Below are 27,832 nucleotides of genomic sequence, written 5' to 3'. Positions count from 1 at the left end.
CAGCCTCCGCAGCCGAACGTGTTTGGTAGCGGCAGTGTTCTGGATCAGGTTGTGCCCCCGACTATTTAAAGCTCATTATCTAATAGTGCCAAGAGTGGCCTCCCTCCATGATCACTCAGAAACACCTGCCCCACAGAATTTATTGGACAGGATTAGCACTCCAGCCCTTACCGGATGAGGTACCTCACTGCAGCATCAAACTGCAGAAACATAACCTCCCTTTGAAGGAGGAGGACCTGGGACACCACAGTGGGGTCTTGGGGTCTCTGGAGGCTGTCAATCATTTTCTGCAGCTCTTGAAGCTCAGACCCTAGAAGATGGACGACATTTTACTCACTGTGAAACACAGGCTACCCTAGCTACCCTGTGAACCATTTCACCTCCAAAGCTAACTTTTTACCTAAATTGACTTCTCTTTGTTTGTGAGTATACTAATTATATGTTTTGCAAGATCAGCAAAGCCTTATGTTCTAGAACCCAAGGTCTGATTTATCTTTCCTTCCTTCCTTCCTCCCTCAGGAATGTAATAACTTGCTTTGCTTTTCAGCAGAATAAGAACATACTGTTGAAAGAAAGTTTCAGTGTTTATAAGGCTACAGACTCTAAATAGATTGAAAAAGAGAAATTACAAGGAATGGGAAAGTATAGGCCTCAGTAAGTCTATTAGGGGCTTGAAATTACTATAAACCAGCACTCATTTCTCATAGCCATGCCATTCAAATCAGCCCTGTCACTGGCTCATCCTGTCAATGGCTCATAGATTAAAGAAGACTCAGGACCATCCAAGGCAAGCAAAAATATGTATACATATATGTATACATGTATACAGACACATACATAGATCCTTCTAGGAGATTCTCATCATTTCAGGAGTAGATGTGGGAGATCCTAAATTGGCTTATTTCTTGGACTCTTACTGCAAAAGATTTATATGTGTTTTGGATGGAAATTTAAGTTAGAGGCCTTTTGGGGCACTCAATACTGGTTTGAGGAACCTGGCCTGGGTCTAGATGGCTGTACTAGCATCTCTATTATTGGCTCAGGAAATGAGCTGCTTAGAATGGGAGAGCACAGCAAGAAAATGACAAGCCCTTAGGGAGCACTGATGGGGCAGGTGGGTGGGCCCCATTTCCAGGGCTACCAGAATGTCAGCTGATCTGAAGTGCTCATCAACTCCCTGTGGGCACAGTGATAGTTTTCTACTTGAGAGGACAGCCCTGCTATGGGAAGAGAAGGATTGGGAAATTGATCACCATCCCTGATTGTAGCCCATGGCAGAAGTGAGATGGGAGATCCACGAAGCATTTCCGGAGTTACTCTATGTCAACCTCTCATCCAGACTTGAGCAGCCTTGTACCCTATCTGGCCCGGTACTGGATCTCTTCCTACATTTCTGGCATGGAAGGCAGGAGAACTGAGGGAGCAGGGAGGCTGTCCCTGAGAGCCTGATCAGGGCAGAGCCAGGTCTGAGAATGGTTGCTAATATGTACTTGCAATATATGCTCTTGGCTTTAGGAAAAGATGAGCAGTCCAGATTTTATATCCATTTGATGTTTTACACACCACAGAAAAATGTTTTTTGGGTATTTTCCCAGCCACAAAAGAATTGGGGCCAATCATTAGAGTTTTTATGAATCCTCTATAAATCTGATGGTCATATTGGACTGAAAAGAAACTTCCACCAGAAGAGGAGTCACAGATCAAATTGTACAAGAACTTTAAGAATGTTGCACTGGATGGGAGAAGTGATGGTCAGTGAGCCTTATTTGTTCAAGGTCTAACGTGGCTGGTCTACAAGCAATACACTCTGTCAGGCTATGCAGCAACCAGGGGGAAAGGTTTATCATCGCCTGCAATGACAATGAAAAAAGAATACGAAGTTGTACATACCCTGTGATTAAAGCTCTGTAAAATGTATTTTGGGCAAGGGCTAGAAGGAAGTAAGGATAAATAAAAATATTTCACTTGTTACAATGGTTGGATTACGGGTGATTTTTCTCTTTTCATTATTTCCATTACTGTTTATATAATGCTGTGTGTGCACTTTTACACGATCACTTCCCAGCAAAATTGTTCTGTGCTGACAGGTGGCATTATCATTAAAGTACAGGTGTGGAGGAGGGCCTACCTTTTCTTTGTTACGCACTGGTAACAGTCCTCATTTGGGTCTCCCTTTCTTGTGGGCTCACACGGCTCAGTGGGAGCAGAGATGGCAGGCACAGGCAGGGAAGGCAGCCTGTCTGTGAGGAGGCGGCAGATGGTTGCCGTGTGGTCATGGGGGTGGTGGGAGGAGACCCTCCGCCGGGAAACAAATGAGCCTCTTCTTGTGCCTTTCCCCAGGAGGGTTCCCTTTGGGAAATCAGACAGAGAGAGCAGAATCACAGTGGCCCTGCTTCCATGTGAATACTCAAAGCCAGTACATTTTGTTCATGAAACCCTGAGTTCAGTGTGTAGTGTCTGGGTTTAATTGGCCTCCTAATCCTTTACAAGAAAATCATAATGTAAACTCCTACATTCTGATTCCACCCTCTGCTTCACACTGACTCCAAAGGGAGTTGCTGGCTTTCAGGGAAGGAGAAAATTTGGCAGGGTCCACAGAACTAGCCCACAGTATCTCATAGCTGCTTCCTCAGTCAAGTGGGAGGACCACAGCTGAAATTCGAAGTGTCTCTTTAAAAGATATTTTAAAGCACATAAGTCTTCAAAAGTCAGTTTAACTCCAAACAGCTCTGAAATGGCTAAAAGGAGTTGGGTGGGTCTATGAACAGACCCGTCTCCTCTTTTCACCTTAGTTTTCCTTGTCTCCTCTGGGAAGCAGGCCAGGAACTGAGCAGCCTAGCCTTTTAAAAAAGATGATTATCTTAGAATGGAATTTTTTTTAGTTCAGTTTGCTCTTTATCTATTTTCAGCGAAGCAGAGTATGTAAAACTTTGCACATTCTCCCTGGAGCACAAATGTTTTTACTGGCAACATGACAAGGTGTGTCTCTCTAGTTGTACACCTTGGAAAGCCTGGGCCCCAATTATTTCAATGGTTTCCGGTTCATAAGCATTTAAGTAGTAAAAAACCAGTTTCCTTCATCCTCAATTCTAGGTCCTCAACAATTTGGCCTCATTTACCACTATCCCTCAGTGTTGCACTGGTGGGTTCATCATTCTCTCTGGACTGGCCATGTGTAGTCCTGCCTGTTATCTTTGCCAGTATCCTTTTCTTGTCCCCCTTTAGGACAAGCCCTCCTATTTTTCTCCATTGATTCAAGTGAGGACAAGTCCTCCCAGATCACCCTCCCTGAGGGCTCTTCCCTCCCAGTTGCTACAGAACTTCCTATGCAGTGACTTCTTTTGGAAACATGGCTCTGGCCCTACCTTGGCTTCTATCTCATCTTCTCAAGGGCAGGGATAGCATTCTTCCTTGCCCATCCTCCTTTCTCCTGTCCCTCATCTACAGTCCAGCCCCACACCCTCCCAACATCCAGCTCCACTGCAGAGCATCTTAGTTTATTTTCTGAGTTAACCCCTTACGACAGTCCCCAGATTAGCAAAAGGAAAGGAGCTAAGAGTTCTTTGGAACTTCTGTAATCTCTTGATGCTTATATTGAAGACTTGCTAGTAGGCCTGCAACAATTCTGTGCTTTCTGCTGAGGTAGCACCAACCCCTTCCCTTCTTCATGCTGCCTCTCCTCAGATATAGGATCAATCTTCCTCGTGGAACAAGTCAGAATCTCCCACGAACATTTCCTTGATGCACCGCCCAGAGAGGAATAGGTTCAGATTATACCATGTTTGTTTTAAGACCACTAAGTTTAGATAGGCATGTTACCTCATTTCTTTGGCTCTTCTCACACTTTAAAATCCTTGTCTACTATGTTATAATATACTGCTGTTAATTGATTAATATTTACATGACTAATGACATAATTAGGATGGGAGTCAAATTATTTAAATAGTAAGACCAGTTTCACTGCTTCTGATAAACCCAGCTTACTAAGCATTTCAGTGTCTTTAATTTACCTCATGCATTTATCTGAGAACTTGTGCTGAGTGAGAGTTCACGGATTAGCACTGGGCAGATAAAACAAAAGCCTCAACTATTCTTACTAACAGGACTACTGGGTCATTGTTAGCTTACTGAGGGCTGTCTGCAAGCTTCTTGACAGTGAATGCTTGGCCTTGACCTTGCCACATTAGTTCACGAAGCCCAGAAGGGGAAAGAGAATGAAAGCAAAGCTAATATTTAATGGGGACTTGTACATCCTTCTAGAATTTTTACAGATTTTAATCCACAGAACATCTCCCTGAGACAGGTGTTGTCACCCCTGTTTTACAGATGACAAACATAGAGCCAGGGAGTAAAGTGCCCAGCTTTTAGTAAACCAAGTGACAGAGGCAGGGTAAAAACCCAGGCCCCCCAAATTCTGACTTGGCATACTTCATGGTTTAACCTGTAAATGTGGAATCAATCCGTTTGGAGGCAGTATATAATGGGACTTTCCCTTTGCCCTTCTGTCATTTATGAGGAAATATTTTAGTCCTGTCTTTCCAGGTATTAAGAGCTTCATAGTAATTAACTAGATGGGGGAAATCCTTTCACAGTGTATATGTATATCAAATATAAAGTTGTTCACTTCAAATATATGACAATTTTATTCTTCAATTAGGCCTCAATAAAGCTGAAAAAAAAAAAGAGCTTCATGGAATTTCAACTGAATATTGAAGGCAATTTTAATCACCTTTAATCACTTACCAACACCCTTAGTTCCTCCTCAGTCGTCTCTCAGAGGGTTAGGACTTAGAGGAAATTCAAAATTTGGATGATTTCCAAGTTTAGCCAAACTGAAGAGGTAGGCCACAATGTCATGGAGACGGGCTATCAGCTGTAGAGTTAGCTTTAAGGCTCTAAAAGCTACCTGTGGGTAAAATCAATACAAAGAAATAATTTTCAAGAAGCTTCTAAAGGGATATAAAAATATATGAGCATCGATTAGGAATAATATATTTAAACAAGAATATTTAGATAAACATTTTCACAGTATAATACAGGATAATAGTTACAGGATAATATCTGAAAAAAAGAACAAGCCTTTTCATGAACTCAGGTTATATATGTCTTTGGACAAGGTAACTCTGGCTGGGGAATTAAAGCAAAGTGTTTCTCTTTGTTTAAAGCCATTGGAGGCCAAAAACACATCAAAATGTGTTTGTATGACTAACTATCAATGAATTACAAGGGTCACAAATAAATTCCTAGCAGGGACTCATATTCAGACAACATTACCCTGAGGGAATACCTGTAAGCAAAACATAACTACTTATCAACACAGTTTAAACACATGATTGAAAAACAAACAATGGATCATAAATATCAACATTCAGTGAAGGAAAAGAGAAAAATTATGATTTAACTGCAGAAGGAAGTAGTTTTATATATTTTTAAAAACCCTAAAAATTCTTCCGTGAATGAATGAAATAAAGGGTAGTTCTATTTCTAATTTTTTGAGGAATCTCCATACTGTTTTCCATAGTGGCTGCACCAATTGACATTCCTACCAAAGGTGCACAAGTGTCCCCTTTTCTCCACACCCTCACCAAGACTTGTTTTCTCGTCTTTTTTTAATAATAGCCATCCTAACAGGTGTGAGGTGGTATCTCATCATGGTTTTGATTTGCATTTCCCCGACGATTAGTGATACTGAGCACCTGTTCATTTATGTATTGGTCATTGGTATATCCTTTGGAAAAATGTCTGTTCAGGTCCTTTGACCATTTTAAAATCGGATTATTGGTTTAAAATTTTTTTCTTTGTTTTGTTTTTGCTTTTGCTATTGAGTTATAAGAGTTCCTTACATATTTTAGGTATTATCCCCTTATCAGATATATAGTTTGCAAATATTTTCTTGCATTATGTAGGTTGCCTTCTCCTTTTGTTGAGTTTTTTCTTTACTAGCAGAGACCTTTTAGTTTGATGTTATCCCACTTGTTTATTTTTGCTTTTGTTGCCTGTGCTTTTGTTGTTGTATCCAAAAAATCATTGCCAAGACTGGTGTCAAAGAGCTTTTTCCCTGTTTTCCTCTCTGATTTTACGGTTTCCAGTCTTACAGATAAGTATTTAATCCACCTGAAGTTAATTTTTGTGATTGGTGTAAGATAGGGATTCAGTTTCATTCTGTTGCATGTAAAATTACCATATGATTCAGCAATCCCACTTCTGAGTATATATCCAAAGGAGATAAAATCAGTATATCAAGGAGATTATTCATACTTCCATGTAGCATTATTCACAATAGCCAAGATATGGAAACAACCTAAGTGTCCAGTAGATGGATAAAGAAAACGTCACACACACATGCATGCAAACACACAGGAATATTATTTAGACATAAAAAAGAAGAAAACCTTGCCATTTACAACAACATGGGTAAACTTGGATGACATTATGCTAAGTGAAATAAGCCAGACAGAGAAAGACATACACTGTATGATCTCATTCATATGTGGAATCTAGTCAAAATGAAAAGGTCAAACTTATAGAAAGGTGGTTGGTTGCCAGGGGATGGGGGAGATGGGCTGATGTTGGTCAAAAGGTACAAACTTTATTTATAAGATAAATAAGTTCTGAGGATCTAATGTACAGCATGGTGACTATAGTTAATAACACTGTATTTTATACTTGAAATTTGTTAAGAGAGTTAGACAAGCATTCTCACCTCCAAAAAAAAGGTAACTATGTGAGGTGATAAATGTATTAATTAGCTTAACTGTGGTAATCATTTCACAATGTATATGTATATCAAATCATCATGCTGTACACTTTAAATATATACAATTTTATTTGTTAATTACACCTCAATAAACCTGGGGGGAAGAAAGAAAGGGTAAGAAACCTAAATTGCTAAACAGGTTTTCACTTACAAAGAAAAATCAGAATGTTCCCAAATTGCCATTTTCAACATTGCATTTTATTTAACTAATACTTGAATGTTTTATGTATTTCTATATCTACTCTTTTTTAATGGTCACCCTCCATCAGTAAATGAGGTACTTGGAGGGACCCCTCAAAAAACAGGAACCAGCTAATGACTGTGATTAAGTGCGAGCTCAACCTCTCCTTAGTTTCAGCGCATCAGGGTGGGATTTTCTTGGCGTTGTGGAGGAAATTAAGGATTAATAAGGAATGTCGGAAGCTCCAATTAGTGTTCAGTAATGACCATGGAGAAACAGAACTATGAAATAATGAGGCACAAGGGAAAATATAATAAAGCAGGCAAAAACATGAGGAGCTGTGAGATTTCAGTTATTAGGTGTTCCTGAAAAAAAAAAAAAAAACAAGAGATGTTCTCTGAAATTGATATGTTTAACTGTGGGACATAAAAAAGCCAATTTCCATTCTGGCACACATAAAAAAATACAAACCTTTTCAGGCAGAGTTTTGAACATAATCAGCACTTCAGAAGGATGGGGTATGAACCATAAATTGAGGAAGACTTTCCCGTCAGCAGGCAGCAAACGTCGCGGCCAGGGCTGAAAACTCCTGCGGCATGAGAAGAAAACTCCGGGAGTACAGCATTTCTCTTTCTAAAAGGGGCGTCTGGCATGAACTTATACCACCGCCCTCCAGCCACAGCCCAGAGCCCACGTTGTGGTGACACACACACCCAGCGTCTAAGCCCAAGGGCAGCAGCCCTCCTTTTCAGGCTGCTCACAAGTGGCCACAGTTATAAATAACTCAACAGGAGAAGAGCAGTTGGGCTGGTTTTAGCTTCAGCTGTTATCGGGAGGAAAGAGTGGGCACAGGGGGAGGGAAAGGTGTAATAAGAAAGGAAGCGGAGGGCATAAATTAAGTGCCAGCACCATACCTCGGGTGACATTTTCTCACTTAATTCTTATGACAACCTTGGGATGTTCCTATGTCGTTCCTGTTTCACAGATGAGAAAACTGAGGCCCTACCAGGCTACGTAGATCTTTCCTATCCAGCTCCTAAGAGATGAAGTTGAGATTTAAGCGCAGGTCCGTCTAGTTCTAGAATCCAGGCTCTGGAGACCAGCCTCTATTTTCCTTCTCTCCCCACTACGTTTCCTGCCAGGTTCTCTAGACTCTGGCCCACTTTTCCTTCTTTCTCCTTTCTTCCTCCTTCAAATACTTGATCATTTCTTAGGCAGCAGTATTGCTATCTCTTCGTTACTGGTTTACATACAAATACATAATTCATATATGTCTGGTGTAAGGATTCACACAAGCCCAGGTACCCACTACCTGGCCTGGGAAACAGAATGTCTCCAGCTCCTCTGAAGCCCTTCCACAGCTCCAGAGTCCCAACTTGCTCCACCTTGGCTGGCAGTGCCTCAGGGCACCTCGGTCAAAAAAGGCAAGAACTGAACTCCTCACCCCTACCCGCACCCCGATCCCAGGCTTCCTCCTGTGTTAAAAGAAACACAATCCCCAAGTCCTCAAAACCAGAAACCAGGGAGTCATTTTTAGATTCTTCCTTCTTTATCCCTCAGGTCCTATTGATCCCATTGCTCTCTTGTACCCAGTTTCCATTCCCACTCCATTGTCTATAGCAAGGACTCTCAACGGGAGGGTCTCACCTTCTAGGGAGCCTTTTGGAAATCATAGGGGCATTTTTTGATTGTCATTATTTCTGGGTCCTTAGGAGACACTCAGATGACCCTTTCCATTTCTTAAAGTAAAATGTAATTCATTTTAACTGAGGGCTGAATGTTTTCGATATCAAACATTCTGAATACGAAACTTTTTAAATTACTAAAACTCTACTTGGAGTAGTCTCAAGTCTCAGGGTTTTAATCAGGTAATTTGAAGCTCAGGAACAAAGTATGGTGGTGTTAGTTTGGAGAACTTCTCTTATTTCAGCAACCACAAAGTCAGACTATCCTGTCCTGGAGTAGGTCAAAACCAGCTTAAGCTCGTCTTATCTCTATTATTTGTTTGAAGGTGCCCCAAGGAAACACTGACTATCAACAATAAAAAGTCATAAGGCCCGTGTCCGAGCACACAGGTCTGTGGGCCATGGGGCGTGCAGCAGGGTGGCTGAACTCAGTCTTGGCCTCTGAGAAGCACATGTGTTCCTGGAGCCACAGGGCCCTCTACCAAATGTTATCCTTTCCTTCTCATCCATTATTTCCTGCCATTTCTACCCCTGCCTGCAGCAGGTAGCCCTCTACTGAAGGGGGACAGAGAGGGCAGCAGAAAGCTTTCGGTGCTCAGTGCAGGAGCAAAGCCTGGTTCTCAGCCCTTCAAGGAGGAATCTTCCCCGCTTGTGATGGCCCACCAACTCAGTGGTCTGACAATTCCTTGACCTGCTCGACATCACCCCCTTCACCTCCATTCTCCTTCACTGCCCACTCCAGGGCCACACTCCAGACCTTATCATCACCGGGAACCATATCACCTCTAAAGACTTAAACTCAAATATCCTACTTTCCAGCTCAACCTTTTATTCTTCCAGTTTTCTCACTCATTCACTCCCACTAAACCTCCTTCATCCCCACAAAATATGCTCCTTGACGTCATCCAGCCCTCTGGCCTCCCCTTCCATCTGTCAGTTCCATTCTGACCCCCACTACTCCCTTCCCTATCCACACTGGGTCTCACAGCCAAGCACATGAACTACTCTCCCACCAGCACCTTCGGTTCTCTGCCTTTTTGTACTTGTGACCCACTTATCTAGCAAAACCCCAGCTCTGGATCCCTCTAGCTAGTCTGCTTTCTGCTTCTAGTTGCATGCTGCTGAGCACAGTTAGAGGAACTCACACCGCTAATTGCATTGATGCAGCAACAAAAAAATGGTTTCCAGCCTGAGCTGTGTCATGCCAGGGAAAATTGGTTTTCTTTCCTTTGATCAGCTCTCATGTCCATTTCCTTTTTTAACAACTCCAAGTCTTCCTTAAGCCTCATACCAAATTCCTAGCAGCAGATGATGACATGGTCTGTTATTTCATAATTGAATTAAAGGGGCTGGAACTGCCCCCACTTCCTGTGGGCTCACTCTCCCCTCCCCATCCTCCCTTTCAAACCAAGGTCAAAGGCACAGGCACACACACAGGATATGAAGTGAAGACAATCTCTGCCCTCAAGGATCTTACATTCCAGAGGCAGCTAGACCTGCGAGCATGATGCTATGATAGAAGCATGGAGGAATGGAAGTATGTGAAAGTGGAAAACATCCAGAATAAGAAGCATCTGAGACTTGCTGGGAGACCAAGGGAAGAAATTCACAACAGGGGCTTCTGAGCTGTGATTCATTATCTCCCCCTCCATATCTCTCCTCTTAATGGCACTACCATTCTTTTTTTCCTCCATTATAAAATGTGATAAAACATATATAACATAAAATTTACCATTTTAACTGTTTTCAAGTGCTCATTTCAGTGGCATGAAGTATATTAACACTGCAGTGCAACCATCACCACCATTTATGTCCAGAAAAATTTTTTTCCATATTCCAAAACTGAAACTCTGTACCCAATAAACAACAGCAACACTGCCATCTTTTTATTCACCCAAGCCAGAGACTCTGGGTGACATCCTAGATTCCTCTTCCTTCTCTTCACTCAGTTCTGCATTAAATCTAGCACCTGGCCTAGCTGATTTCACTTCCTAAACATCTCCTGTCTGTACAGTTTTAGTAGGTTCCTAAATGGTCGCTGACAATCATCTTGCCCCCTTCTCCCTGTTTGTTGAAGGACAAATGGCAGACTTCTGGATGGTTGCCCTTCGTGCTGTACATTCTGCTTCCCCAACTCATCCTCACATACCTTGGACAGGAGCCACTGGGAGGTCCACATGCTGTCTCATATCTCTTTGCCATTACACATGCAGGTCTTCCAGCATGAACTGAATTTCTCTTCCTTGTGCACCTGAAACACTAGTCATCCTTCAAGACCCAGGTTAAGTGTCCCCTCTTCTCTGAAGCCCACCTAGCTCCTCATCCCCACCTCCCTGCTCCTTCAGATAATACTGAATATTTTCTGGTGAGTGCTTTCATTATACTTTAATCTTATTCTTTATCACAACTTACTGTAATTGCCTATTTCCCCTTGCCTGAAGGGAAAGAACCATGTCTAATTCATTGCTATACAGTGCTTGGCACCAAGGCTACCATGTACTGTTGTTCAGATTGTGCCCTGAGGCAACCAGCAGTGGCTGAGATCCAGCCTATACTTTACTTGCCAAGCTCTGCACCCTGGCATGGGGCTACCCCTGCCCGGGGGAAACCGTGCTTTCTTCTAATCCTCATAAAGCAGCAGTGTGGCATAGTGGTGGATCTGGCTGTCACACAGTAGGGGCTTGAATGTTAGTGTCCTCTCTTTCTGTCCCTGCTTCGCTCCTCTATCAGCCAGTGCCATGGCTCCTGGGAGTGTGGCCAAGTGTCATCCCAGTCTCCAGACTCCAGTCTCCTCTAGAGCCATGAAGGACATAGAACCCTCAAGGGGCATCATTCTTTGGAGGAGAGCTTCCCTTGGCTCCTCTTCTATTTAGGTTCTGGTTTAGGGGCAGGTGTCTCTGCTAAAACTAAACAGTATGTTACAGCCTTTAAGGATTGAGTAGCATCTTAGGATTTTAGACCTACAGAATCTACGGGGCTCTTCTAGTCAAGGGGATGGCAAACACAAGCAGGGAGGCCTCCTTTCTCCCTTTCCTTGACCATGGTATGACATTGCCAATCAATCACAACAATATCACAAGTTTGGGATGTCTTAGAATCCTCAGCAGGACACTAATACAGCAGGACACAGAATTGACATTTAAAATAAAACATTTCTTATCCTTGATCTAACACAACTCCTTATTTTAGGAATAAGGTGAGGACCTCTGTTCTCCATGACCCTCATTCCTCAACTCTGTCCCTTTATCTCTAGTTAATCTTGACCTGGGATGATTCCCACTGATCATTTCATGAACATTCTTAGATGGCTCCCTTCCCAGCAAGTCTTTCCTGAGCAGTCCTATTCCTTGGAATAAAGCTCTAGACAATTTAGCACTAAGAAACTTAGCATGTTTAACTTCAGAGAGCTGCTACAATCTCCTCACTTATTTGATGGAAAGTTGAAGCCCAGAGATTGAAGAAAAGTGATTTGCCCGAGACCTCAGAACAACTTATGACTATGCCGGGTAAAGTCCAACATTCTAATTCTTGGGCCATGGCTCTCCCTATTATACCTTCTTGTGGCTGAGGTTCATTTCTTATTAATACTCAATGCATGGAATCATAGACTTTGGAGTTAGGGTTAGGGTTAGCATTAGAATTATATACAGTACCTTTTCCAAACTTCCACAGAAGACAGAACTTCCTTTCTCCATGTTCCATGTCATGTGAGTGTATCAAAAGGGACATGTTAAAATCTAGAGGTTTTAGGAAGCAGGAGATGGGTGTAGTGGAGAATTGCTGAATCTGTATCAGTCAGTTGCTGTTCATCCACTGCCTGACTATATGACTTGGGCTCTGGGTGGGCACTCCCTTTGCTCACACTTTCCTAGACCAAAGCCCTGTCCTGAAATGATCACACATTAACTGACCAGACGATTTAGGGCTCTAGCCTCTCCCATTTAAATGACTGTTTCCCTTAATCTTTAGGTAACACACATCATCTACAAAAAAAAAAAAAAAAAAAAACCAATAACGGAATAGAGCAAAACCTGCAAGTTGGAGAGATTTTTTTTTCCCTCTCTACATCCTGACCTCCTTATTTGGTGGCTGCAAATAAAACAGATTAGAAACCAAAATAGACTTCCTTAATCCATTTATCCTAAATAAGAATGTAGTGAACTCACGGTTAGAGTTCTGTAAACTATTTTTAAAATTTGATCCAAATGTAGATTGGGTTTATAAATGGTTGACATGGCTATTGGGTGGATGAGAAAATGGAACTAAGAAGTCTTAGAGGATTATCCTGTTATGTTTTTATATGAAAGAAAGAGGCACTTCAGCCTCACTGGGCAATAGATGTCCAGTCAAACTTTCAGCAAAATTATCAGTCTCCTGAGGTATTTTTTGCCCTGCTTCTCTCTCTAATGCATTCTTCCATTAGGTAAATCCTGAATTCTACCCAAGTGAATGTACTGGCTGGGTTCATGAGACAAAACACTGGTAATCCACAAACTGGTCATCTTATAAGTATCAAGGTCAGATTGGCCACTATTTTGATAGCCAGCTATCAGTCAGTCAAGGGCAGAGACTCAACTTCTTTGATTCTCTAGCATTCTCTAGTCTGTTCTACCATCACCTTTTCCTTGATGAACTCCAACTTACTTGTCACCTCTTCTTTGACTTTCTCCCTGAGGCCCTGGGCTAGAGTTCAACACTTCCTCTTTTGTGTCCTCACGGGACTTTCACATAACTCTAACATGTTATCTTTGAAATCTTTGAAGTGACTTGTTTGTTTATAGAGATTTCCTCCACTAGACTGAATTTATTGCCAGAGCCAAAATGACTCATTCACCTTTGTAACTCCAGTATACATAACAAAGTACTTGGTACTAACTAAGCACTGAACAAATAATGGTTGAATAATCCATGAATGATAAGTGAGTGAAAGAGTGGTCTGATACAAACGGTCTTTCAATTCCCTTCCATCTTTCTGTTCTGTGATCATATTTATTATTACTCTTACTCAGAACTAAACTCTGTGCCCATGCCAAAAGGGAAAGAGTAAAGAGGGAAGGCAGCTCACCCTATAGGGCGTTTTTGCTCCCTCTTGGAGGCTGTGTAACTGTGTAATACCCCCTTTTTTTTTCCTCAAAGGAGATTTGGTCACTTACAGCACAGGTATGCCAACTCCTCCATCCAAGTGAGTGAACTCTAGGTAGGCTGAATTACGAACATCTGGAAAACTAGATAAGGCATGATAAGAAGGCATGGAAGCAGCTCCACTCTTATCACTTAATATCATTCTACATATATATATTTTTCTCTATCAGTGAAGTACGGAAGGACACTGATTTATCCAAAGCACTGGAGTATCACTGTTTTGTTTTTTTTCCTGAATATTTCTTCTACTCCACTGAGTAAAATATTTGAAGCCAGAAACAGTTCAAGATCAGGTTTACTTATTTGTTTGCTTACTTTAGATGCTGGCCTATGTAAAAGGGTGTGACTGATGAAAATCTCTGGGTACTCCAGGGGTAAACAAAACTTCATAGATTGAAAAAGCAGTCAAACAGCCCATAAACAAAGAACTCCTTTTGCGTTCAAATACAAAGATACACTTATTCTTGGAGTGTTAGCTCTTTCTTTTCCCCTTCTGGACCGGAAGATCAAGGTTAAATACGTTAAAGGGAGCAAGATTTCCATACCAAACTTAACAAACCTCTCCTCTAGGAGAAGTGGGATGGGGAGGGGGAATAACAAGCTCTAAAGAGAATTCTGCACCTGGGGTCAGGCTTGAGGCCCTCCTTGGAGTCCCTCGACCCCTTCTTTTCTTGTGGTTGTCCCACCACGAAAAAGGTATCTCTGATGGTAGGGAAATCGTCCAGCAGGGCTCTCAGGCTGTTGCAGTATGCCATGATCTGCCCCCGAAGAGCATAGTGAGACATGTGGCGGTTGAATCTAAAAAGTCAGAAGAAGAGATGATGTACAGAGGTGAATCTAAGTTGTTCCATCTCTCACGGAAGTTCCAGGATATAAGTCCCTGGAGACTTTTCAAAGAGAATAGAGGACCTCTGTCAAGAAGAAATGTCTGTTTTGGTTAGGTTGCTGTTGTCTGAAGGCAGAGACATGGATCTCTTCCAAGTGCCTCTTAGCCATCACTTCTGATACTGCTTCCTCCGTGTGTCAGAAGGCAGTTTAATTTGCTTTTATCCAGTAGGACTGTGGCTTATTTAAACACAAACCAGCTGATTAATTGTATGGATTTCTGTATAATACTGTTGTTTATTGAGTTCAGAGTCATAAATCAGCATGTGTAGTTCACATATACTATACTTACTTCTGGCAATATTCAGCTATAACATCTCTCTTGACTTTCCCAATTTCATCCTGTGATAAAAGAGAATGACAGTTTTCCTATTAGACAGTTGGCTATAAGAATTTCCCAAGCTAATACATCTGTACAAACTTATAGCTAAGTTAAAGCAGGAGAAGGTCACACAGCTGACATATTCTTTCTGAAGGTCAACCTACTGGGGGATATTCCTCTGTGGGTCTTTCCTACTCCAGCACATCTTGTGAGTATGCCAAGAATTCAAGGCCCTTACCACTCTTTACCTGAACCATTTCTCAGGGTTATGTTTGCAGAGAGCAGTCTGGAGGGATGAGGTAACATCTCTCTCTAGAAAAAAAAGCAGGTGGATTCCCAAGCTCAATGTTACTCAACTGTGACACAAAACTGCGTGTACCTCGGCTCCTGCATGTTGCCCCTGTGGAACCTCGGAGGCAAAAGGAAATGGCGCAAACATGAGGCTCATGAGGCTGGCTCTGCTGTGAGTAACAAAGTTCTTTGTCTCTGACCTAGGAGTCTTGTGTCCTCTGCCAGCATCCTCAGAACAGTAACAGGCTAACTTATTAGCTTATAAGTAGGCTAAAATCCCAGACCTTGACAAAACTGACAATTATATTGTCTGAACCCTTTCTAATCTGATAGGCATTGGATATTCCTGAAGGGCAGTTAATGAGCTAATATACTTTTCACTTGGTCAATATTTTTTGAATATTTTAGTTAAAAAAGTAATTTACTTAATTACTTATCAAAAGGAGTCCTTTGCCCCCATTATTGCTCAGCAGTAATCTAGAAGGTCTAGCCTCCATCATATCCAATTTGTAGAACTTGATTAGGTAAATTGAAGTCCTTCCTTTTCAGTCACAGGTATGAACAAAGCCTAGAGATTGTGAACCTTGTCATTTCATTCCCAAATAACTATATATTAGCCTAAGTACTTCTTCATCAAAAAATTAATGAATAATGAAATAATATCCATAAAATTAAGCAACACTTTTAATTGACAAAGGTTTGAATTTCATAATACTTCTCAAAAGATTAGGTTAGTATAAAACTGTTTAATAGAAACATGGTGGTAGTGTCTGAAAAACCAAGATAACAGGTGAATTTGATGGCAAGAGCCCTTGTGTACCTTGTCTACACGCCCTAAGCACCTGTGGGTCACTCAGGAGTTGTCAAATGTTCCAGAGTAGGTGCTGAAACTAGGTCTGCTTAGAAAGTGACAAAACAAAATGTGCCCTTGGAAAAATGCACATATTTTAAAAACTAGACTGCAATTAGCTTGAATTCCTTCCTTTCTATTTCTTATTGAACTCTCTTTTTCATTTCTTTATATTTTCAATAGTTCTAACCAAATAGGCTGAAAGCAACAGGTTCCAAATTAAAAATTTTTATTTGTTCAAATGTAAAAGATGATGAGATCTTTAGGGAGCCCTTCTTACTACACTCACGAGGTTCTTCATTCTGTCAGCCATGGCTTGTTTCCTGAGGAGGAAGGCGTTCAGCACAATGTCCCGCAGCCCCACCTTTTCTAGTTGAATAGACACGAAAGCTTCCAGAGCCCTGACAAGTGAACAGAGACATGTGAGCCCAAGGCAGGAGGTGAATGGACATATAACAATAAGACTGGTGGACAGGAACACCTGGGGCTGCATACTGGGCACTGCAACAGGAGATCATGTGGCTCTGTTTCTGTGGTTCTTACCTGCTCCAAGTGTTTCTCTTATATTCAGTGGGGATGCTGATATGTCACCATCCTTGTTGGGGACCCCCATGTGCCTGAGGCATGCATCATCAGTCCCTCCTCACTCCCAAACTTCATAGCCTGGCCCAGTGTTTGTACTCCCAAGGTCCCTTTGTGCCCTCCTGGTCTGAACTGTAGGGGTACCTGGACTGAAGTGGCCTCCTAAGGGTCCTCTTGACTAGACACATTGGTCTTAAATCTCCCATCCACACATTGGGAATGTGAATTTAGAGCACTCAAACTCTGGCCATGTGTCAGATTAAGGGCATCTTGAGGAGTAGAGTGGCTTTGCCTGTTATTTTTTTTTCATTCTAAATTTGCCAGAATTAGACTAGAGTCTCATTGGTATGCCTCAATAAAATATTCAGAGCATTCATAATTATTACAGAATACAAATGTTGTATTCTGTAATACAAATTATTACAGAATACGAGATCAAGATATAATACGGAAACCCTGGTTTATAGATATATGTCTGTAGAGGCCGTGCCTCTCTGACAATGTACCATTCTATTATTCTAAGCAATGGAAAAACCCTTGTTAGAATAGTGACGGTAGTTCTGTGCTTTTCTGTTTAAGATGTGGAAAATTTGGACATGTTCATATTCTTCTTCCTTATGTTCTACCCTCGTTGGAGTTCGAAAAATATAGAGAGAGGGAAGAAGGAGGGGAAGAAGGGAAGAGAAAGAGAAAGGAGAAGAGGGAGAAGAGTCGAGTCTGAAATTAGGAACCGTTGACTCTCCTTCATAGATTGGAGCATATTAGAAGGAGCTGAGCCTTCTTGGTGTTTTATAACGTTTTCAGACAAGGTCTTAAAAATTTAACACATGCTGGTGACTCTGGGAGTTTAGGCATCATTCAATCCCATAATACTGTTATTAACTAGCTTGAAAGAGGACACTTTTGTTATTATAAACAACCCTTCACCGCCACCCCCGTGCAGTACCTTTTGGTAGCCTGGAATCTTTCTGAAGGATAAATAAGTGTGTCTGGGACTTTTGGAGTTGCAGCTAACAGCATGCTTTCTATGCCATTCACAATTCTGGAATTTCTTCTTCTGGTTGGACCCATTCCACTATGATTTCTCAGACCTGAGCAAGTTATTTCCTAAAATATTTCAAACCAAAGTGAATTAAATCTGTTGGATTTGTAAGTCCTGTGGTACTGACTATAAAATTATCTCACAGCCATAAGTGACCCCAAATACATGTAAATGGCTGGATACACTGGGGGTGGGAGGGAGTGGAAGGGAGAGAAGAGAAGGGGAGGAGAGGAGAGAGTAAGGGAGCAAACGGAAGAGAGATACCATTTTGCACAATGAAGGGGTGAGGCACTAAGTGTGACTATTTCCAAAATAGAGTTGTCTAAGGTGCTCTGAGAAAAAACTCTCCATTTTACAAGGTGGCTAGTTGGAGTGCTTTGTATACTGGCCTCTCAAGAAATACAGCTGATGAACTTCATGGCTGCAAGATCTGAAAAATCATCTCAGGGTGCCCATTTTTTTTTTTTTTTTTTTTTTTGCGGTACATGGGCCTCTCACTGTTGTGGCCTCTCCCGTTGCGGAGCACAGGCTCCGGACGCGCAGGCTCAGCGGCCATGGCTCATGGGCCCAGCCGCTCTGCGGCATGTGGGATCTTCCCGGACCGGGGCACAAACCCGTGTCCCCTGCATCGGCAGGCGGACTCTCAACCACTGCGCCACCAGGGAAGGCCTGTCCATTCTTGTATAGCCTAAGCATATGGAGGTGGGCTGTATATGCTGCCCTGCATAATGTAATAATGAGGGAGGGAGAGGTGAAGGGAGGGTGGGGAAGGAAGAGGGGGAAGAAAAAAAGGGAAATCTGTATCTTCCAATATTCCTATTGGTTATGGAACTACAGGGCATGATGGATGGAATTCTTTTACATTTGTCTAAAATACTAACTAAAAGAAAAATATTAAGCCTTCAAAGGAAAGACTATTCTTCTTCAAAGAAAGAAATAAGTTCTCCATAGCTGAATTACTGAAGGACACTTAAGGAAAATGAGACAAAAGAAAAAAATCTTGGGTTAAAAAGTCTAAAGTTTCCATCTCGATTTTTTCTGAAGACTCTTGGGCTATCCCAGTCTCCTGGAAATAGTAGAATATACAAGTTCAGAAGACTCAAGAGGTCTTTGAAAGGCTATGAGTGAGCTAAGAGGGAAGAAAATAAGCTCTGTAATCAGATCCTAGTGCTGACACTCAGCTGGTGATCTTGGCTCTGTTCCCTAACCTTTCAAAACCTGTTTCCTCACCTAGAAAAAGGGGATGATGTCCTCCATATCCTAGGGCTGCTGAGAGGACCCATGAGCTCAGGTATATCCATCACTTAGCTCACTGCCTTGCCTGGACCATAGAAGCTGCTAAGTGGAACCCTTAAATCCTTGACCCCCTCAAGTTGCACTCAAAATCTCAACCATGACCATCTTTTGTTTCTATCCTCACTTTCTTCATTTTTTCCAGTCCCTTCCTACAAATATGATCACATCTATTTTATTCTTAATTCTCCGACCCCTCAATCTTCCTCTTCAATTCTGACCCAACTTCTTAAAGAGTTATAATGGACTAAATGCTTGTGTCTCCCCCTAAATTCTTACGATGAAGCCCTAACCCCCAGTGATGGTATTTGGAAATGGGGCCTTTGGGAGGTAATCAGGGTTAGATGAGGTAATTAGGGTTAGATGAGGTCATAAGGGTGGGGCCCAAATCTGACAGGGCTGGTGTCCTTATAAGAGGAGGAAGAGACACCAGAACTTTCTCTCTCTCTGCCTTGTGAGGACAGTGAAAATGCAGACATCTGCCAGGAAGAGAGCTCTCACTAGAAGCTGATCATGTTGGCTCCTTGATCTTGGACTTCTAGCCTCCAGAACTATGAAAAAATAAATTTCTGTTGTTTAAGCCACCCAGTATATGGTATTTTGATATGGCTGCCCCAGCAGACTAATGCAGGAGCTGTAAATATACCCTACTTCTACATTGCTATCATTCTGTCACTCCTTAACTCTGGCAGTCTGGCTTTCACTCTAATCCCCTTAGAACTGCTCTTTCAGAGTCAGCAATGAACTTTTGAGTGAACTTACCTCAACATAATAATGACAAACCCACAGCCAACATCATGCTCAATGGTGAAAAACTGAAACCATTTCCACTAAGATCAGGAAAAAGACAAGGTTGCCCACTCTCACCACTATTATTCAACACAGTTTTGGAAGACCTAGCCACAGCAATCAGAGAAGAAAAAGAAACAAAAGGAATCCAAATTGGAAAAGAAGTAAAGCTGTCACTGTTTGCAGATGACACGATACTATACATAGAGGATCCTAAAGACGCTTCCAGAAAACTACTAGAACTAATCAATGAATTTGGTAAAGTAGCAGGATACAAAATTAATGCACAGAAATCTCTGGCATTCCTATACACTAATGATGAAAAATCTGAAATTAAGGAAACACTCCCATTTAGCATTGCAACAAAAAGAATAAAATACCTAGGAATAAACCTACCTAAGGAGACAAAAGACCTGCAGGCAGAACACTATAAGACACTGATGAAAGAAATTAAAGATGATACAGACAGATGGAGAGATATACCATCTTCCTGGATTGGAAGAATCAACATTGTGAAAATGACTATACTACCCAAAGCAATCTACAGATTCAATGCAATCCCTATGAAACTACCAATAGAATTTTTCACAGAACTAGAACAAAATATTTCACAATTTGTATGGAAACACAAAAGACCCCAAATAGCCAAAGCAATCTTGAGAAAGAAAAAGAGAGGTGAGGAATCAGGCTCCTTGACTTCAAACTATACTACAAAGCTACAGTAATCAAGACAGTATGGGACTGGCACAAAAACAGAAATATAGATCAATGGAACAGGATAGAAAGCCCAGAGATAAACCCACACACATATGGTCACCTTATTTTTGATAAAGGAGGCAAGAATATACAATGGAGAAAAGACAGCCTCTTCAATAAGTGGTGCTGGGAAAACTGGACAGCTAAATGTAAAAGAAAGAAATTAGAACACTCCCTAACACCATACACAAAAATAAACTCAAAATGGATTAAAGACCTAAATGTAAGGCCAGACACTGTAAAACTCTTAGAAGAAAAGGTAGGCAGAACACTCTATGACATAAATCACAGCAAGATCCTTTTTGACCCACCTCCTAGAGAAATGGAAATAAAAACAAAAATAAACAAATGGGACCTAATGAAACTTCAAAGCTTTTGCACAGCAAAGGAAACCATAAGCAAGACGAAAAGACAACCCTCAGAATGGGAGAAAATATTTGCAAATGAAGCAGCTGACAAAGGATTAATCTCCAAAATTTACAAGTACCTCATGCAGCTCAATATCAAAAAAACAAACAATCCAGTCAAAAAATGGGCAGAAGACCTAAATAGACATTTCTGCAAAGAAGATATACAGATTGCCAACACACACATGAAAGGATGCGCAACATCACTAATCGTTAGAGAAATGCAAATCAAAACTACAATGAGGTATCACCTCACACCAGTCAGAATGGCCATCATCAAAAAATCTACAAACAATAAATGCTGGAGAGGGTGTGGAGAAAAGGGAACCCTCCTGCACTGTTGGCGGGAACGTAAATTGATACAGCCACTATGGAGAACAGTATGGAGGTTCCTTAAAAAACTAAAATTAGAACTATCATATGACCCAGCAATCCCACTACTGGGCATATACCCTGAGAAAACCATAATTCAAAAAGGGTCATGTACCACAATGTTCATTGCAGCTCTATTTACAATAGCCAGGACATGGAAGCAACCTAAGTGTCCATCGACAGATGAACGGATAAAGAAGATGTGACACATATATACAATGGAATATTACTCAGCCAGAGAAAGAAACGAAATTGAGTTATTTGTAGTGAGGTGGATGGATCTAGAGTCTCTCATACAGAGTGAAATAAGTCAGAAAGAGAAAAACAAATATAGAGAATTGACTTGAGGACACAGGGAGGGGGAAGGGTAAGCTGGGACGAAGTGAGAGAGTGGCATGGACTTACATATACTACCAAATTTAAAATAGATAGTAGTGGGAAGCAGCCATATAGCACAGGGAGAGCAGCTCGGTGCTTTGTGACCACCTAGAGGGTTGGGATAGGGAGGGTGAGAGGGAGACGCGAGAGGGAGGAGATATGGGGATATATATATATGTATAGCGGATCCACTTTGTTATAAAGCAGAAACTAACACACCATTGTAAAGCAATTATACTCCAATAAAGACGTTAAAAAAAAAAAAAAAGCAACCATCCTAGCTACTACATGTTTCCAAGGATTTTGAATCACATCAAAGAGAATGTTATTAATGAAAACATTTTGGAAGAAATAAAACTAGAGATATTGTTGCATCTCATTTCTCTATGTCAAACTTTTAACCATTTATTCCCAGAAGAGAAATTTGAAACATTAAGGCAAAATTGTTGGGTAAAAGATCCATTCGCTTTTCGAAACCCAGAATCAATAATTGAGTTCAACTTGGTGCCTGAAGAAGAAAATGAATTATTATAGCTCAGTTCTTCATATACATTGAAGAATGATTACGAAACATTAAGTTTATCGCATTTTGGATTAAGATAAAGGAAGACTTTCCTTTGATAAGTCGAAAGAGTATCCTGCTCTTATTACCATTCACAACAACTAGTTTGTGTGAGCTAGGGTTTTCAGTCTTAATCCAGAAAAAACAAAGGAAAGGAATGGATTAAATGGTGCAGCAGATATGCAAGTAGCATTATCCTCCTGTGTTCCAGACTGGCATGAACTTATGAACAGGCAAGCACACCTACCACGTTAAATAAATCTTTTTTTTTTAAATTGGAGTATAGTTGCTTTACACTGTTGTGTAAATAAATCTTACCTGGTTTTTCTTTTTTCATTTCTTATTTTGTGATTTTTTATATGTTATATTTAAATGTTAATCTAGCACTGTATGTGATAACTTTATGTTTTAATTTTTGTTATATTTAATACTAATAAAATCATAATGTAATTTAAAAAAAGAAAGTAAAAGGGAAAAATTTGCCATCTACAACTTCAAAGGAATATTATCAATATGCCTAATCTAATTAGTGCATAACTATGTGATTCTCTGCCTCTTTATTACTTTTTTATCTTTGGAGTAAAAATTCTTTAAAAAAAAAAAAGGAATTAAGGGTCCAGAAATACACTCTTACATTTACGGTCAACTGATTTTTGCCAAGGGTGCCAGGACAATTCAATGGGGAAAAATGAGTTTTTCAACAAATGATACTGCGACAGCTGGATAAGTACACTCAAAAGAATGAAGTTGGGGCTTCCCTGGTGGCGCAGTGGTTGAGAGTCTGCCTGCCGATGCAGGGGACACGGGTTCGTGCCCTGGTCCGCGAAGATCCCACATGCCATGGAGCAATTGGGCCCGTGAGCCATGGCCACTGAGCCTGCGTGTCCGGAGCCTGTGCTCTGCAACGGGAGAGGCCACAACAGTGAGAGGCCCGTGTACTGCAAAAAAAAAAAAAGAAAAAAAAAAAAAGAATGAAGTTAGACCCCCTATCTCACACTACATATAAAAATTAACCATAAATGAATCATTGACCTGAATGTAAGAGCTAAAACTACAAAACTTTTAGAAGAAAACATAGGAGTAAATCTTCCTGACTTTGGATTAAGCAATGGTTTCTTAGATGTAACACCAAAAGAGTAAGTGACAAAAGAAGAATTGGTAAATTGGGCCCAGTCCCGAAAGCGATGGCGGTTGCAGTTGTGGGTCTTACTTCTCCTCCCTTGCCCTAGAGGATCTTCTCTTTTTCTCCCTTTCTGCCATTCCAGCAAGCTGCAAACCCTCTGAAAAAAATGCCTCTGCACCTCTAGCTCTTGTGGAGGTTGGTGTCTTTAGTGGAGTCTCCTATTTCAGGGGGACCTTCAAGATGGCTGACGAGTAAGACATAGAGATCACCTTCCTCCCCACATATACATCAAAAATACAACTACATGTGGAACAACTCCTACAGAACACCTACTGAACACTGGCAGAAGACCTCAGACTTCCCAAAAGGCAAGAAAATCCCCACGTACCTGGCTGTGCAGCTGACAGGATCAGGCCTGACACCAGGCCTGGTGTCAGGCCTGAGCCTCCGAGGTGGGATAGCCAAGTTCAGGACACTGGACCACCAGAGCCCTCCTGGCCCCACGTAATATCAATTGGCAAGAGCTCTCCCAGAGATCTCCATCTCAATGGTAAGACCCAGCTCCACCCAACAGCCAGCAAGTTCCAGTGCTGGACACCCCATGCCAAACAACTAGCAAGACAGGAACACAATCCCACCCATTAGCAGAGAGGCTGCCTAAAATCATACTAAGTTCACAGACACCCCCAAAACACAGTGCTGGACACGGCCCTGCCCACCAGAAAGGCAAGATCCAGCCCTACCCACCAGAACACGGGCACCAGTCCCCTCCACCAGGAAGCCTACACAAGCCACTGAACCAACCTCACCCACTGGGGGCAAACACCAAAAACAATGGGAACTACGAACTTGCAGCCTGCGAAAAGGAAACCCCAAACACACGTTAAGTTAAACAAAATGAGAAGACAGAGAAATATGCAGCAGATGAAGGAGCAAGGTAAAAACCCACCAGACCAAACACATGAAGAGGAAATAGGCAGTCTACCTGAAAAAGAATTCAGAGTAATGATAGTAAAGATGATTCAAAATCTTGGAAACAGAATGGAGAAAATACAAGAAGAATAGGTAAATTGGACTCATCAAAATGAAAAACTTTTGTTTCAAAGAACACCATCAAGGAAGTAAGAAGATGATCCTCAGAATGGAAGAAAATATTTTCAAATCATATACTTGATAAAGAACTTGTATTCAGAATACGTAAAGAACTCTTATAACTCATTAATAAAAAAAAATCCAATTTTATAAAAGGGCAAAGGATTTGAATTGACATGTCTTTAACAAAGATATACAAATAGCCAATAAGCACATGAAAAGATGCTCAATGTCATAAGTAATTAGAAAAATACAAATCACAGCCACAGTGAGATATCATTTCACCCTCACTAGATGGCTAAAATAAAAAAGAGAGATAATAAAAAGTGTTAGCAAAACTCAAAACATACATATGTCCTTACAAAAACTTGTACATAAATGTTCATGGCAGCATTATTCATAATAGTTAAAAAGTAAAAACAACCCAATGTCTGTCAACTGATGAATGGATAAGTAAAACGTGGTATATACATATAATAAAATACTATTCATCAGTAAAAAACGAAACAAAACAAAAACGAAGTACTGGTACATGCTACGACATGGATGAAGCTTGAAGACACTATGCTAAGTGAAAAAATTCAGACATAAAAGGCCACATATTGTATGATTCCATTTGTATGAAATGTCCAGAATAGGCAAATCTGTAGAGACAGAAAGTGGATTCCTGGTTGCTAGGAGCTGAGGAAAGTGGGGAATGGGGATTGACTGCTAATGGGTACAGGGTTTCTTTTGAGAATGAGGAAAATGTTCTGGAATTAGATAGTGGTGATGATTGCATGGTCTTGTGAATTATACGTTAAAGGAGTGAATTTTATGTTATGTGAATTATATCAATAACAACTAAAAAATTCAGAAAAGAAAGAGAATATATTTTGTGTTACCTTTTGTGAAAAAAAGAAGGGCAAATGTATCTGGTTACTTTTGCAAAAAGAAATACAGGAAGGATAAAACAGAAAACAATGGAATCATTTATCCACAAAGGGTAGGGGTGGAGGAACAGGATATTTTCTGCTGGTTGATTCTAGCTTGTCAATATTATAGAGTCACATACAATGGAAAAATTATCAGCAAACCACTGAAAATTAAGAGACCCAGTAAGAATTTGATCATATGTCAGTTTGTATTAGGAAAGAAGGAAGGGAGGGGAAGAGGGAAGGAAAGAAGGTAAAAAGATAGGGAAAAAATGGTCAAAAAAGGGAGAAAGACAAGGAGGGAAAAGGGGAGGATGGGAAGAAGGAAAGGAGGAAGGAGTGGAGGAAGGAGGAGGGAGGGAAAGGGGGAGGGAGGAAACAATGGGGCAGCCTGACAGTAGCTGGCGGTAGTGGTAGCACGCCTCAGGCTTCTCTATCTTACAGGCTGACCTTGACATCAGCATGACGGGCCCCTCAGGGAGTGTGATAGAAGGACGCCTGCTGGACAGCCACCATTAAAGCATTTTTCTGAGTAGCTTGGCATGCAAGGGTCACTTGCATATTTTCCACTCCCGGATGGAACAAGAGCTAACGGAAGAAATGTGAAAGTAATTAGGAATTTCTCTCATAACAGAAAGGTGAAGTTGAGGGTGGGGATCACCACTTACTCAACATGTAAATGTATGGATCAAACTGCTGGATATGTTGAGATCCTTGCTCCTCAGCCACAAGCCTGAATTTGGTCTGTCCATAAGCAGTGTTTCATCCCATGAAGGCAGGCTCCAGGCCTAATTGCTCTGTATCTGGACAGCATCAGGTTTCCCTAGTTATCAGAAAAGGATGAATAGGCTCTGATTAACTAGCAAATATATGCTCAAAGGTAGGCTTTTGTAAAACTGCCAAGATTGGATTAGTGTTTAAAACATACACACACAAATACAAACCTGCACATACACATATAGAAGCAAAGAAGTCCATCTGAGTGACAGAGAAATGCAAATCAAAACTGCAATGAGGTATCACCTCACACTGGTAAGAATGGGCATCATCAGAAAATCTACAGACAACAAATGCTGAAGAGGGTGTGGAGAAAAGGGAACCCTCTTGCACTGTTGGTGGGAATGTAAATTGATACAGCCACTATGGAGAACAGTATGGAGGTTCCTTAAAGAACTAAAAATAGAATTACCATATGACCCAGCAATCCCACTGCTGGGCATATACCCTGAGAAAACCATAATTCAAAAAGATACATGCACCCCAATATTCACTGCAGCACTATTTACAATAGCCAGGTCATGGAAGCAATCTAAATGCCCATCGACAGATGAATGGATAAAGAAGATGTGGTGCATATATACAAAGGAATACTACTCAGCCATAAAAAGGAACAAAATTGAGTCATTTGTAGAGACATGGATAGATCTAGAGACTATCATACAGAGTGAAGTAAGTCAGAGAAAAACAAATATCGTATATTAACGCATATATGTGGAACCTAGAAAAATGGTACAGATGAACCGGTTTGCAGGGCAGAAATAGAGACACAGATGTAGAAAACAAATGTATGGACACCAAGGGGGAAAAGTGGCAGGGGTGGTGGTGGTGGTGGGATGAATTGGGAGATTGGGATTGACATATATAAACTAATATGTATAAAACAGATAACTAATAAAAACCTGTTGTATAAAAAATAAAAAAAGAAAGAAAGGAAAAGAAAAACATTGACATCATGGCAGATAGATTATAAGGGAGAGAATTTAGAATGCAATTGCATTTGCATGGCCAGCTGTGATAGAAATTAGTTTTTACTGGCCACTCATTCTACTGTTACATTATTTTTACTTTGACCCTCTCTAGGCTCACCTATCTATGTGGTCACTGTCCTCCAGCAGAGCGATCATAAAGACAGGAGGTGGATGGACCACCTTGTCTTCGTGTGATGCAAATTCAAAGTGAACAGGCCTCAGATACAAATGGAACTCTTCAAAACCCATCTCACATGCCAAGTCCTTATAAGACTAAAAGGGAAAAAAAAAAAAGCCAAGAACATTTGCTATTATTTTCCCCTAAAAGGAAAGTAAGTGGTAAGAAAACCAAACCATCTGAATAAGCACAAAAGCAAAAGTCAAAACAAAAGTAAGCCAAGTCCGGTGTGAAGTGAATGAGTCACAAGGGTTTTGAGTCTGCCCTAAGCTCTGACAGTTAAAGACAGTAGTTAAGGTCGGAGGAGATATGCTTGGGCACTTCCTCAACTCTCATTTCCTACAAGTTGGCTTCTATCTTCAGAGCCCTCCTGAGGTCACCAATATTGCCCTCAATAGGAGGTTCACCATTTTTTCTCAGAGCTCCTCATGGTTGGCCTGTCTCCTCCTTGAGGAACATTTTTGTTCTCCTGGATCCAGGATC

The 27,832-nt window shown here is 41.1% G+C and overlaps 1 protein-coding gene across 1 annotated transcript in view; it reads right to left on the bottom strand.

Moving 5' to 3' along the window:
* LOC309831483 (uncharacterized protein) overlaps window positions 1–27,832 on the bottom strand; it is a gene marked incomplete at its 3' end in the record, with an annotated part of 142,077 nt that overhangs the window by 61,652 nt on the left and 52,593 nt on the right. Inside the window, 10 exon segments of the mRNA XM_082668701.1 lie at window positions 172–310; window positions 4,744–4,762; window positions 4,766–4,902; window positions 7,406–7,527; window positions 14,387–14,563; window positions 14,943–14,992; window positions 16,403–16,514; window positions 25,899–26,011; window positions 26,368–26,401; window positions 27,290–27,444. Coding sequence (XP_082524827.1) covers window positions 172–310; window positions 4,744–4,762; window positions 4,766–4,902; window positions 7,406–7,527; window positions 14,387–14,563; window positions 14,943–14,992; window positions 16,403–16,514; window positions 25,899–26,011; window positions 26,368–26,401; window positions 27,290–27,444 — 1,058 coding nt within the window.

Source organism: Grampus griseus (assembly GCF_964374135.1).
Source record: "Grampus griseus genome assembly, chromosome: 13".
Lineage (NCBI taxonomy): Eukaryota > Metazoa > Chordata > Mammalia > Artiodactyla > Delphinidae > Grampus > Grampus griseus.
Note: the sequence above shows the minus strand (reverse complement) of the source record. Positions and strands in the feature narration are given on the sequence as shown.